The 12,916-nt window shown below is 36.0% G+C and overlaps 1 protein-coding gene across 4 annotated transcripts in view; it reads right to left on the reverse strand.

Annotated features, from left to right (window-relative positions):
• The window catches only part of LRRIQ1 (leucine rich repeats and IQ motif containing 1), a 112,861-nt gene that overhangs the window by 79,193 nt on the left and 20,752 nt on the right, over nt 1-12,916 (reverse strand). For all 4 annotated transcript variants that reach the window (XM_075428876.1, XM_075428879.1, XM_075428878.1 and 1 more), the window contains 3 exons: nt 7,066-7,139; nt 5,666-5,759; nt 781-957 (listed from right to left, as the gene is read on the reverse strand). In XM_075428876.1, coding sequence (XP_075284991.1) covers nt 781-957; nt 5,666-5,759; nt 7,066-7,139 — 345 coding nt within the window. The remainder of the gene's footprint in view (nt 1-780; nt 958-5,665; nt 5,760-7,065; nt 7,140-12,916) is intronic.

A 12,916-nucleotide genomic window follows, 5' to 3' on the forward strand; every position in this document is an offset into this window, starting at 1 on the left:
CATGCTTCACCTGCTCTGGGATAACGTTCGATATCTGGCAGTACCAAGGAAACTATCTTTCCAAACTTCAGCAGACAAGTTGGATATCAAGACGATTACAAGGACATTGTGAACATGCTAGGAAATGAAAAGGAACTAAGAAAGAAGAAAACATGCCATAATACCAAGTGTGAAAACACAAGAAGTTTGAGCTATTTAGATATTGCAAAGTGATGAAAAGATAGCAGGCATAAATGATAAATTACTACTCGCAATGTCTAAACTGAAGTCACTGCACACCTAACCATGGTAACAATGATAAAGGTAGTAAGTATGACAAAATCAAAGACCTGGAAACAGAGCCATCTGACTCACTACTTTTAGGAAAAAGAGGTCAAATCCTTTGCAATCATTTAGAACGTGAATAATACAGACATGGAAAACCAATGCAGGGAAAAAATGGAGTGTACTGCACCAACAACCATAGTAGGTTTGATTAAGCTAAAGCTGGAAATCATGTTAATATAGTTATACCACTTCCAGGATTTAAGCTACTCTTCCTGAATATCACTGTACTATGTTGTATGTATGAATTCATTCAACTACTATTAACTGAAGGTTTTGAACCACCTGTTTTCTCAAATTTAAACAAACAAAAGTCAAGGCCCACATATTTTAATATCTCAACATAATACAGTTCCAGGCAAAAAGCTAAATAAAATTCCTAAGACACCAAGAAATACACTAACGATATATGAAAACATATTTGTGAACGCAATTTCTGTTCATGTAAATACATACCCCAGTTCTGCAGCCTTTTTATCCAGTAGAACATTTTCTTCAATTTGAACTTGACAAAGTTCCAGAAAAGTTCTTGATTCTGATCCTTTGATTCTTTCAGTTGTGGGTAAAGTATGACAGTTTAAGATTTCACCACCAAGAAACTGTAAACTAGGAAGGACCTTACACAAGGAAGATCTTAGAAAAGAAAAAGTCATAATTAGTTTTAAAAAAAAAATCCTAGTGCTAAAACTCCCAATTTATTGATACAATCACATGACAACATAGAATATTATGATATTTCTCTAAGTATTTGTATATATTTGTGCTTACTTCATATGTTAATATATTAACTAGATCTTTATTCTTAATAAACCACAGAAATTAGCAGGATTTCTTAATACTTTGTTGGTATAAAGACCATTGCTGAAATACTGACTGCAGGGAGGTCAGTGGCAACATTCTCATCTCACTAGAGCTAGCATTTTACCTACTTAAACAATAACAGGAAAATTTGGCACACTTGTGCACAGGCACCTGTAATGCATTTGATCAGCAGGCAGCACATGAAACTAAGTCATACGATTAAGATACAGCACTGATTTTGTGACTTGTTGAAAGGTTTACATTTAAAATCCGCACAAAATACTGAAAGTTGCCAGTCTTACTCCATTTATCATTTGCACATACCCCAAAAAGCAATATGATACTCAGTATGACTTGCAGGAAAAAAAATAACTTTTGAAATACTGAATTTGGGTCAGTGAAAGGGATGAGAGTAGAGATGACATTTCCTTGCTAAGAAAAGGACAGATGGGGCCACTGATGTAAGAAAAATATGTATGAGAAACTTATCTACTGATTTAAAAAAAATACTATCATCAATGCTCTCTCTTTTAGGTTTATGTGAAATATAATGTGGTACTGCAACTTTGCTTCACATATTACTTATGCCAACCCAAATTTCTTGAAAGTTTCAAGACTGCAAAATTATTTAAATCAGTACAGCAAAACTCAATATTTTCATTAAGTTAGCTTTAAGTAACATGTAAGAACTCTTGAAAGTATACTTCTTGTAGGCTGTAAGTCCCCTTACTATTAAAAAAGATAATACTGTTTTCAAAACTTATTAAAACTCCGTGACTACTCGCTGTGAAGGTAAAGGACTATTACTCAGCTCTGACAATATACGCTAAGTTTAAAATCAGAGAAAGTTTCTGTGACTGAGTTAGAATATTCCGAAATGTAGCTCAATAGAATAGAATATTAGTTTTTTGCAGTTATAAAACTTTCCTTCTCTACTGCCCATTAATGTAAGAACAACAGTCTGAAATTCATTTGGAATAAATCTATGGGGTTAGATAGACTGTCCCTAAACGCGTAGAGAGAAATTACCAAAGCTGATGTTGAATAGTGATCCACCAAAAGAATGCCATATCAAAGTTGATTGATGCTGGAAGTATTGTGTCTTAGAGCTATGGGATCTCAACACTAGTTTTTCCAGCTGGGTTTCTCCTGGTGAAGGGCTGAGTCAATATTTCATTTAGTGAAAACTTCCTGGTGAATATTCTGTCACTTAAGAGGCTCTATTAATCATTACAGCATTGAAACACATTCCCCTAGGAGTGCTCAGACTGATCCCAGGGTTTAATTTTTAAAAAGCAGTTTCTTACTACTTCACCTTTGTTGGTGTTATCACTGGCTGGACATGAAAGTACAAAACCGATAGGGAAATTTTACAACTAATTCCTTTGTTGGTATCAAGGGGTTATGTAAAGTTCACTGGAACATGTTGCGTGAAGTTATGGTCAATGCTGTATTCAGAAAATCCATATTTTATAGTATCCCATACTTTAAATACTTTAGACAAATGAATCTCTTGTCTAATCATAAAAGCTCTATTGGGTCAAGCAATCTAAAGTGCCAGTTCTTCTAGCTGAACTGGAATTCAGAAAGCTTTTCTCTTCCAGGTTACAAGTGATACAACAGTTAGTTCTGTAAAACAGTGGGAATTAAAACAATGCAAATGGGAATTTAAAATATTGTCATAGTCACTGAATTTTATTCGCAAAATTACCTGTAGGAACCATAGGAATGCAAAATAAGTCTGTTCATTAAAAAACAAACCAGCCAACCAATAATGTATTTGTACAGCTATCTTTCAAACTACTCAAACATTTCCAACTAAAAGTTTCAAACAGCTTTTTTTTCCACTGGAATACTAATCAGAAATTTGTACAAAAATCTTCTACTGGAAGACATACAGGTGAGGGTGGGTTTGTCTTTGTTTTTTCTCTTAATACAACACATACACCAAAACACACATACCCCAAATTTTGCTGTTGTTATACTAGGCAATCTAACACAGCAATTGTGAACATAATTTATCTAAACACATTCTTATGTAACATTGCACTGTCAAGTCTCACCTTAACTGACTTGAAATTACACAAGCAAAAAATCTGATCATTCTTCAAAATTGCTAAGCTTAAAAAAAAACCCCACATATTTTTCTAATAAAAAATCTCAGTCACCTGTTATAGCTACATCCAAAATGAAAGTCCAGCTGTTGTGTCATATTTCATTTCCTCTGACATTTTATTATGTCAACACTTTCCTAGGTAAATACTTGATTTCCTTAGCTGAAAGAATTGGTAATGATTTAAATTCTTACTGATTAAATGCTTCTTTGTACATTTCATGGAATTATAGTAAGAGTTCACTAAAAGACACTCTACCATTTCAACACATGTATTCTGGAACATCGCCTAAAAATTTTAAATTGCATTTCCAACTTGTCATTCTGCTCTTGAAGGCCTGTAGACTAGAAAGTTTTAATTCTAAGGAACATGAAAGAACACTTCACATTAACAGCTCTACTGTACTTCTGCTGAGCAATTCTCTCACACAGCTTTAGGTCTGGATGGTACTGGCCCACGTAAGGGATTTCAGACCACAGAATTCTCCAGAAACCAGGAGACTTCTACTAAAATACAAAAAAACCCCACCAAAAACCAAAAAACTATCCATGTACAATTTTATTCATACGGCTTACAAATAGAATCCTATCACAACTACTCATTTCAGGGATTCTGGTGACTGCATCTCATTTCATATGTCAAGTTTCCGTTCTACCCTATTCATTTTTTATATATACACATAAAATAGTCTCTGGGACCAGCCCTTTAATTTTTCTTCAGATTATTATTTCAGTATTATACACCACTGGAGGGCAAAGAACACCATTATTTTTACATCTGTGTCTCTTTCATAATCATAACAGCTATTAATTTTTGGTGTACAGATAAGGAATTCTCACAAAAAGAAAAAAGTCGAAGCTAAAACTAATAAGGAAAAATCAACCACATTAATTCCAACTTTTTCTTCTTCTAAATTTTTCTCCGTAAAAGAAGCAAAGCCAAGGACTCCTTGATACATCTATCACACACACCACCCTTTCTCTAGCTATGTGCAGTGTGAGGTTGTCACAGCACCAAGACTGTTCAGCAGTGAATGGATGAAGTGATGATGCAAGGAAGTAAATAAGAAAAAAACAAAGACAGCAAAGCAGAAAGAGAAACACTCTAAGCAGCCATGTGTGAAATACATTCATCTGATTCGTGTCAATATGAAACAATGCTAGGGCAGCATGATAAGATGTGATTTTGTGTCTTGCATATCCTTGTATAACCACAAACTTAAGGAAAACAGAGTGGTTAATATACATTGTTTCTGAATCTTGCAACGTTGACTGACAAACACCTTGGTATCCCAGTTTAAACCAGTTTCGTTGTTAACATAGTGTTACATAAGAGAAGCCCATAGGGCGCATGTGTAAAGTCCAGAACCTTCTATATGAATATGTATTAGGGACAAGAAGAATCTATGGGAAAGTACAGAACCTTGTATATGAATATGTATTAGGGAAGGTCCAGAATCTTCTCTATGAATATGTATTAAGGACAAGAAGAATCTATGGGAAAGTCCAGAACCTTCTATATGAATATGTATTAACAGACTACATATAAACCGGAGACGGAAACTGTATGGTGTGCGTCTTGGTCGAGCAGAGACTCCTGGCGCACCCAGCACTGTTTGCTTGCCTCTATTCACCTAATAAATTGTTAAATTTAATTGAAACCCTGTTTGGGACTACATCATTTATCACACATGTGATAGACAAGTCAGAAACTGATGGTTCTGAGAAGGGCACGTAAGCAGTGTAAGAACATTAACAGAGAAAAAAAATCGCAGTTTTAAACAGCACAGATGAAAGAGAAAGAGAAAAAGGTTGAGTGGATGGTCACGTCTTTGTGCAAAAGTTTTAATGAAATGTAAAATAGAGTACTAAAGGTTAGACAAAACATCAGTCAGAAAGTTAGTTACCAAAGGTGGTAAACTTGTCAGTAAAGAGGAGCAATCAGAATTCATGCTGAAAAAGAAGATAGAGTGATCAACGGACAAAGAAGCAGTTACAAATAAATAGCACAAAGAAGGCCTATATAATATTTATAATATCTGCATTTGCCTGAAGAAATTACTGTAAATAAAAACACTCATTTAGGATAAAAGTGAAACAGCATAGAGCGTCCACTGTCGAGTTTTAGCACAAACTGCTTCTCATTAAGGTTTCAAGCGCTAGATCAAACATCACAATTTTTGGTTAAATAAAACTACAAACAAGAATTCTTAGAAAATAAAGAACACAGAATTGAATTTTCTTTGTTATTTTCACAGAATTATCTTCCAATTTGTGGTATTGTTTGAACTTTCCTCATTTCTACAATATAACTAATGTACATACACCCAGTTTTTGGCTGATTTTGGTTGATGAGCAAGATGTATGTACACCTCGGTTTTGGCTGATTTGGATTTTTTAATTCAGAAAATTAGTTTATTTTCTTACCTCAAATTGCTTTTTTGGAGAAGAGGATTTCCACTGAGTGACAACTCCCTTAGTTTATGACAGCCACTTAAGCACATAATGACACCTTTAAGGTCTGTATTGTAGTAGAAAAAGAAATACAAATTTGAGTGTTGAACCACATTACTTCTCATCAAATCTGACAACAAAGTAGAATAAACCAAAATCATCAAGTACTATAATTAATTCTGCTACCTATATAGTATAGTTACAATTAATATCTCTAACATCCCTGTTTGGAAAGTATTTCTATGTTTGCTGTATAAATGTCTCAAATAAAAGAGAAAAATCAAATCAGTTTACAATTTAATTATGAATCACAGAATGTTAGGGGCTGGAAGGGACCTCTGTGGGTCACCTAGTCCAAGCCCCCTGCCGATGAAGGGTCACTTACAGCAGGCTGCACAGGACCTCATCCAGGTGGGTCTTGAACATCTCCAGAGAAGGAGACTCCACAACCCCTCTGCGCAGCCTGTTCCAGGGCTGGCTCTGTCATCCTCAAAGTAAAGAAGTTCTTCCTCATGTTCAGGTGGAACGTCCCATGCTTCAATTTGTGCCTGTTGCCCCTTGTCCTGTCACTGGGCACCAATGAAAAGAGCCTGGCGCCGTCCTCTTGACACCCACCCTTAAGATATTTATAGGCATTTACACGGTCCCCTCTCAGCCTTCTCTTCTTCAGGCTAAAGAAGCCCAGCTCTCTCAGCCTTTCCTCATAGGACAGATGCTCCAACCCCTTAGTCACCTTTGTAGCCCTCCACTGGACTCTCTCCAGTAGTTCCTCATCTTTCTTGAACTGAGAAGCCCAGAACTGGATGTAGTACTCCAGATGGGGCCTCACTAGGGCAGAGTAGAGGGGGAGCAGAACGTCCCTCCATCTGCTGGCCTCTTCTTAATGCACCCCAGGATACCATTGGCCTTCTTGGCAACTACGACACACTCTGCTGGCTCGTGGTTAACTTGTCATCCACCAGCACTCCCAGGTCCCTCTCTGCAGAGCTGCTCTTCAGCAGGTCAGACCCCGGCCTGTACTGGTGCCTGGGGATATTCCTCCCCAGGTGCAGGACCCTGCACTTGCCCTTGTTGAACTTCATCAGGTTCGTCTCTGCCCAGCTCTCCAGCCTGTCCAGGTCTCACCGGATGGCAGCAGAGCCTTCTGGTGTATCATCAGCCACTCCTCCCAGTTTTGTGTCATCAGCAAACTTGCTGAGGGTACCCTCTGTCCCTTCATCTGGGTCATTGATGAAGCTGAACAAGACTGCGGTGAGTACTGACCCCTGGGGAACACCCACAACTACTGGCCTCCAACTAGACTCTGCGCCGCTGGTCACAACCCTGTTCAAGTTCTTATTTGGACGCAGTTTTATGGTTTTTATGCAACTCACCTGACAAGCAGTTATTTCTGATATCCAGCTTTTCCAAAGATACAAACGCATTTAAAGGCACAAGTTCAGTTAATCTAAGAACAAAACAGAAGAGTTTTTGTCTAATTAAATAAAACAGCAGTTCATAAACAAAAAGGCACCAGAATCTTATATGGTTATGACAATTTACTTATTTACATAAGAAAATACTCATTTAGCTATCCAAGGTGCTAGAGCTAATTACTGAAATTTTAACTTGAACGTGTTTCTTAGTCTTCTCAGTAGCTCAGTTTTTCATATTTACTCATTAATGTTTTATCTGGTAGATATTTCATTCTCTTTCTTGCATTTAGTGCTGAGGATCTGAAGTCTTGTAAAATTTACACAACTCAGTTGGCTTTGCTTTGGGCACCATAACTAGAATGAAACTACAAGAAAGCCCTGACTCTGGAGAAGAAATAAAATCTGCTTTTGCTCTTTCCTCTTCCTTCCTTTCTCGTTGCTCAAACTTCTTGTCAGTTTGTTTCTCTTCTCCACTCAGCACATTACCTCCTGGATCCTAAAACTAACATAATCATTGTCACAGTTGTATTTCTTAACAGGTCAAGGCTGCACTGTCCTGTAATACATTTTTAGTGCTTCCTCTGTCTTACTGTCTCCTCTGTGAGACAGTGTCAGAATGGTGCCTATTATACAGATGGTTACGGAATTGCTCTTCTTTTGTGTATCAGAGCTTTTCTTGTGTTATAAAGCAGTAAAGCAGTAGTGAAGCATGACAAAATTCTTACTTGTATTACTGAAGAGAAAATGTAAGGGAATGGAGCTAAGATTCATCTGCACAGAGGATTTTGGACTGTACTAGTCCAAAATTACTATTAAAACATTACTATCCAGTGTTATCCAAATTTCTTTACTTACAAACTTGCATTGGTGCAACTAAGCATGAATGTTGAATGGTTCGGCCAGCTGCCAGGCTATTTCCAAATACTACCTTTTGGATTAAAAAGTTTATTTTGTTTGATATTTAATATGAAAGAGGGAGGAAAAATTAAAATCAAGATGCAAAAAAACCCAGTCTTCAACCAAAACTAGAATGTTTCTATATAAGAACATACTAAGTTATCTATGTCTTTTTTTAAAAAAATACATGGTTAGGCAACTCGTTTCATCCCCGTAAGGACAAGGCCTAAGCATAATGAGAGAATAGTAACACCAATGGCAATGTGTGTGGTCACTTTGTGACTGCTAATTTTCATGGAAAGCAGCATTTTCTGAAGGTTATAGTGCCACTGAAGGCTATAAATCAGAATTCCTGTGGTCAGAAACATGACCATGCAAAAAAATCGAAACCCACTCACTCCACAAACTTACAACTGGTCAAAGCCAAAAATGCTTATTTGTTGCTGAAAAGTCTCAGTTGTGTTTCCAGCACAGGCATTATAACTGAAAGACAGAGCTGGATTTAACTCTGGTACACAAATTTTGGACCAAATGTTGGTTGTAGATTCTTTAATTTTATTGAAAACGTGACTACATGCAAACCAGAAAAAATAATTTCCATGTTCAGTTTGTAAGTATTTCTATATGACAACATAACATTTTAATAGTAAATTCAGAGAAACAGATATAAAGCCAATTGGTTATGTGTCACCATATTTCTATTTCTTTCTCAAACCATATTGTTAAGTTGTCCTGGTTCTAGTCCTATTTAGTTCTATTATCTCCCTGTCAGTTTTCCATGGAATGAAATAAATATGAAGAAGTATTAACTCTAAAACGCATTAAGCCTTATATGTAGAACTGTAGATCTGTACATAGTATTACAAATCTCAGCATTTTATGTTCTCATGATCAGTCAATAGCACATAAATATATTTAACATTTGTAACAGATATCACCATGGATATTACTGGCTAACAGTATGGTTGTAAAGACTGAAAATCCACGATTCAGATTATAGATTCACATACTCAGAAATATCCAGGAAAATAAATGTACTTTGCACAAGGGATGAAAGATAATGCAGTATTTTATTATTTGTAGTGACTGAGTTCTCTGGATCTTTATCAGTACATGCTGTGGTGAATTAGAAATTGTCTGCAGGACTACCCTTGCCTGCCATTGGCATTATGAGAGCTAAAAAGGTTCCCCGTCATTCTATAGCTTTCCCTTTACTGACATTCTTTGTTAATTTTTTTCCAAAGAAAATTCAAACCAGAAAGACAAAGGACATTACTGAAAACTTAATACTACTTGACCTTGTCACATTAGCCCTGGGCATAAGAGAGATATAAATTACAAAGAAGACACAAAAGTAAAAGATATTCACAAAAAAGCAAGCCATAGCTTCCTCTTTCTGCTCCCATTTAATCAGGACAGGACACAGACAGCCACAGAAACTCTATGTCAGAAAACAAGATTTGAGAGACTAGAATAGCTACTAGTACACACCAGAGAAAATAAAGATTGCTTTTCTGAACACAAATAGCAGTTACTGCTCAGGATGGTCCAAACCCTGCTATGCATCTGCTTTTCCTCAGCAGATTATTATATTATCATTGATATTAACGAGTTTTGCAGGAAGGAGGGCAAAATAATTAAAAACAAATTTATATTAAATTAGATCTTTAAGTAAAGCCCATATTTGTCATTCTTTAAAAATAAAATATTTTAGTTCGCAATGTTCACCATAAGTAGTAATCAAACATAACGGAAGAAATCTGTCAGCTAGCCACTTCTTTCTTGAATACTCTAGTAGGCAGTACTTCAACTGCATTGCCCATGGTGCCACATACTTAAAGATAAACTTATCACCAGCAAAGAATTACTGAAAGTGATCAAACAAATCTAGACTGGTAAGGATGGGATGGGGAAGACCGCTCTACGTAAGTATAGTTTTTTCATGACTATTTCAACATCCAATGTAAGTTAGATTTATTATGATGACTTTGGAAAAGTGGTCAAATTCTCAAAACATAATGGCTTGCAATGACAGTGAGTTCAATTCTCACACCTGTGAAATTAGGTTAAAAACCTAGATACCATACATATTTAAGTAGGGAGAACAATATATACTAAGAAAGAATTGAGCTGACTTTTTAGCATTTCTGTTATAAAACTTTTAGGAGCAGCATGCATCTAGTTGCAAAAACATGGAAGCAACATGTTCACAAAGAATTTGATTCTGGCCAAACCAGTTTCCACCCCAAAAAAGGAATTTTTGCAGATGACTGCAGATTTGTCTATTTTGAAGTCACAAAAAAAAAAACGCCAAAGTAATGACTGCCTGAACAGCAGATTGATTTAGTCTCTCATTGCAAATCTTTTAAATGAAAAAGACATTAACAAGTAAGCTACATAATTAAGTGGGATCACATGTAAATATAAATACAATATGAACTCATAGCACATATTAAATATGTTTTAGTTTCAGTCCCAGGGGCAAGGTTTTTCTCTCCTACACCCAAATCTTTATTCACGACAGAAGAAAAAAGAAAATGCGCCTTTTTAAAACTACCTTAACAGTTGTGTTCTCCAGCTGCTATAAAATAGAGCATAGCTCTTCATAGTCCCAACTCTGCAGTAACCAAGTCAAGAGGATGTTCATCATTGGCTTTGGTCAATTGCACTATGACCAAGTATATGCTTTGTATGTGAAAGCCACAATAAAACACTTCATAAAAGCAGTAGTGGTGAAATAGCTGCCATTTTTATATTTGAAGGAGTTAATCACTACTTGTTACATTATAATTCCTTGTCGCTAGACTGTAGGTTTGAAGCAATTAATTTTTGGAGTTTTATCTTTGGTAATTTCTGATTTATGATATAGACAAAGGATCTCAGGAATAAAAAATATCCTGTAAATTAAAGCAAGAATTTTCTTTTCACAGTACTTCACTTTTAGAAAGAATACAGATTCACAGCATTACCATTATATGGGCTTCCTGAAATCATTAAAAAGGAAATGGCACTCAGTGCACACTTGAAAAAAATTCACAAAATTGCACTAGCTGTAGGATAAAAGTAAAGAAACAGCTTTTCTTTCAACAGCTTACTCCATTACATTCACTGTTTCTATAGAACATCGAGTTACTTATGCTATTGCACACACATATGGAGCTGCTTATAAGTGTACATAAAATGAGTGTAACAGAGCAGGCTACTGAAATGCCAGGAATTTTGAGGCTTTTGTTGTGCATTTAAGGCTATCTTGTCCTGTTTTTCACAAAGATTTGAGATAAGCTCTAGGTACAACAAGGAAAGAAAGTGAATTGTTTAGGGAGGAGGTGTGTGTTTTCAGCATCTCCAGTTTGCTGATGCAAAAATATGTGCTTTCTCCCAGTCCAGTAGAAGAAACTCAGTGGACCAAACACTGCATCTCAGCTTGGCCACTACAGAATAAGCACTACAATGGACATTAAAAACCGTAAGATCATGGGATAGGTGAGTGACGTAAGGCACATCCACATGGCCGGTCCAGCACAACCTAGACCCAGAGGCTGCATTCAATCTATGTCTGAGACCATGCTCCTAAGTTTGTTTTCTCACTAGCAGGCACATGAGGTCTTCAAGCAGTTTTACAAACTTTATTACACACAGCATAGTTACACCTTAATGTTAACAAAAAAAAAAAAAAAAAAAAAAAAACAGAGGAAGAGGAAGAGGAGGAAACTACAAGAAGATAGAGCCACATTACCACATGTTCCACAAAAAGCTAAACAGGATAAGGGGGAAAAAAAAAAGGAAAAAACATGAATTAAATCAACATGTGCGACTCAGAATCTAACACTTAACAAATAATGGTCTTGACAATCACAGGCTGGAAGCACTTTCTCCAGACTCCAGAAGAATTAACAAAGGAACAATAAACCCCTAGAAGCCTAGCAACTTGAAGATTAGATTCTGTACCTATAGCTAGGTGTTATATTTACATCCATGAGTTTACATGCATACTACTTCATTAGAGAGGATATGAAAATGATCTGAAGTGTTCTATAAAAATATAGGTTGTATATACTCAAATAGAATTAATTTACCATGAAGGATGTTCCTTATAATAATGGGACTCAGTCTTACAGATCTTTTCTCCCACAGGCTCCCAGGTACAGTTGACTCTGCTGAACTACATGTCACATAGGATGGGATTCATCTGTTCCAGTGTAGACATCTACATATGAGCAGGTCATTTTGACTCTGTTAATAGTCAATGAAGATGAACAGGCACTTGCAGGGTATGATTAATCTCAAAGCAAACAGCTAAAAATGGCAGATGAATCACACTCTGAAAGCATCTCCTCTTCACAAACAGGAGAGCAAAGTGATTAGTTCAGAGTCTATATTGTGTATATTGTGTGTAACAGTATATTCTATTTGTTCAGCTGAGATCAACCTGTTCAGAGCAAAATGGTCACAGCATAGAAAAATAAGTAATTTATACTTACTTAAAATTCATTTTTTAGTAACACATAGTAAATTATAATAATTCTTCCTTATTTTTTTAGCAGAATTTAAATTGAGAAAAAGGAGGAGGGGAAATAAAAATTTTGACTCCTGAATGTCTGGTAATTCTAACTCTACAGATTAGCTAAGAAAATGAATAGAAAGCTAATTACAGAGTACTTGACTGCATGATCTAGGTTTTATGCTGCTTGTCTTGATCCTTCTTTTTTATTTTATACCTTTGAAACTGAACCATGAGTAAAAAGTTAAAGCAAACATGCTTGTTTTGGAGGGCATTAACAGAAGTATGTAAAATAAAGAACAACATTCTCATTTGCCCTTTTTTACTCTAGTAGTTGCACTTAACACAGCCATTAAAGTCTCTTTTGAATAAGCTAGCTGTGAAATAAGAAGCTTGACAGACATACTCTAG

This window comes from Opisthocomus hoazin, chromosome 8 (genome assembly GCF_030867145.1).
Source record: "Opisthocomus hoazin isolate bOpiHoa1 chromosome 8, bOpiHoa1.hap1, whole genome shotgun sequence".
Taxonomy (NCBI): Eukaryota; Metazoa; Chordata; class Aves; order Opisthocomiformes; family Opisthocomidae; genus Opisthocomus; species Opisthocomus hoazin.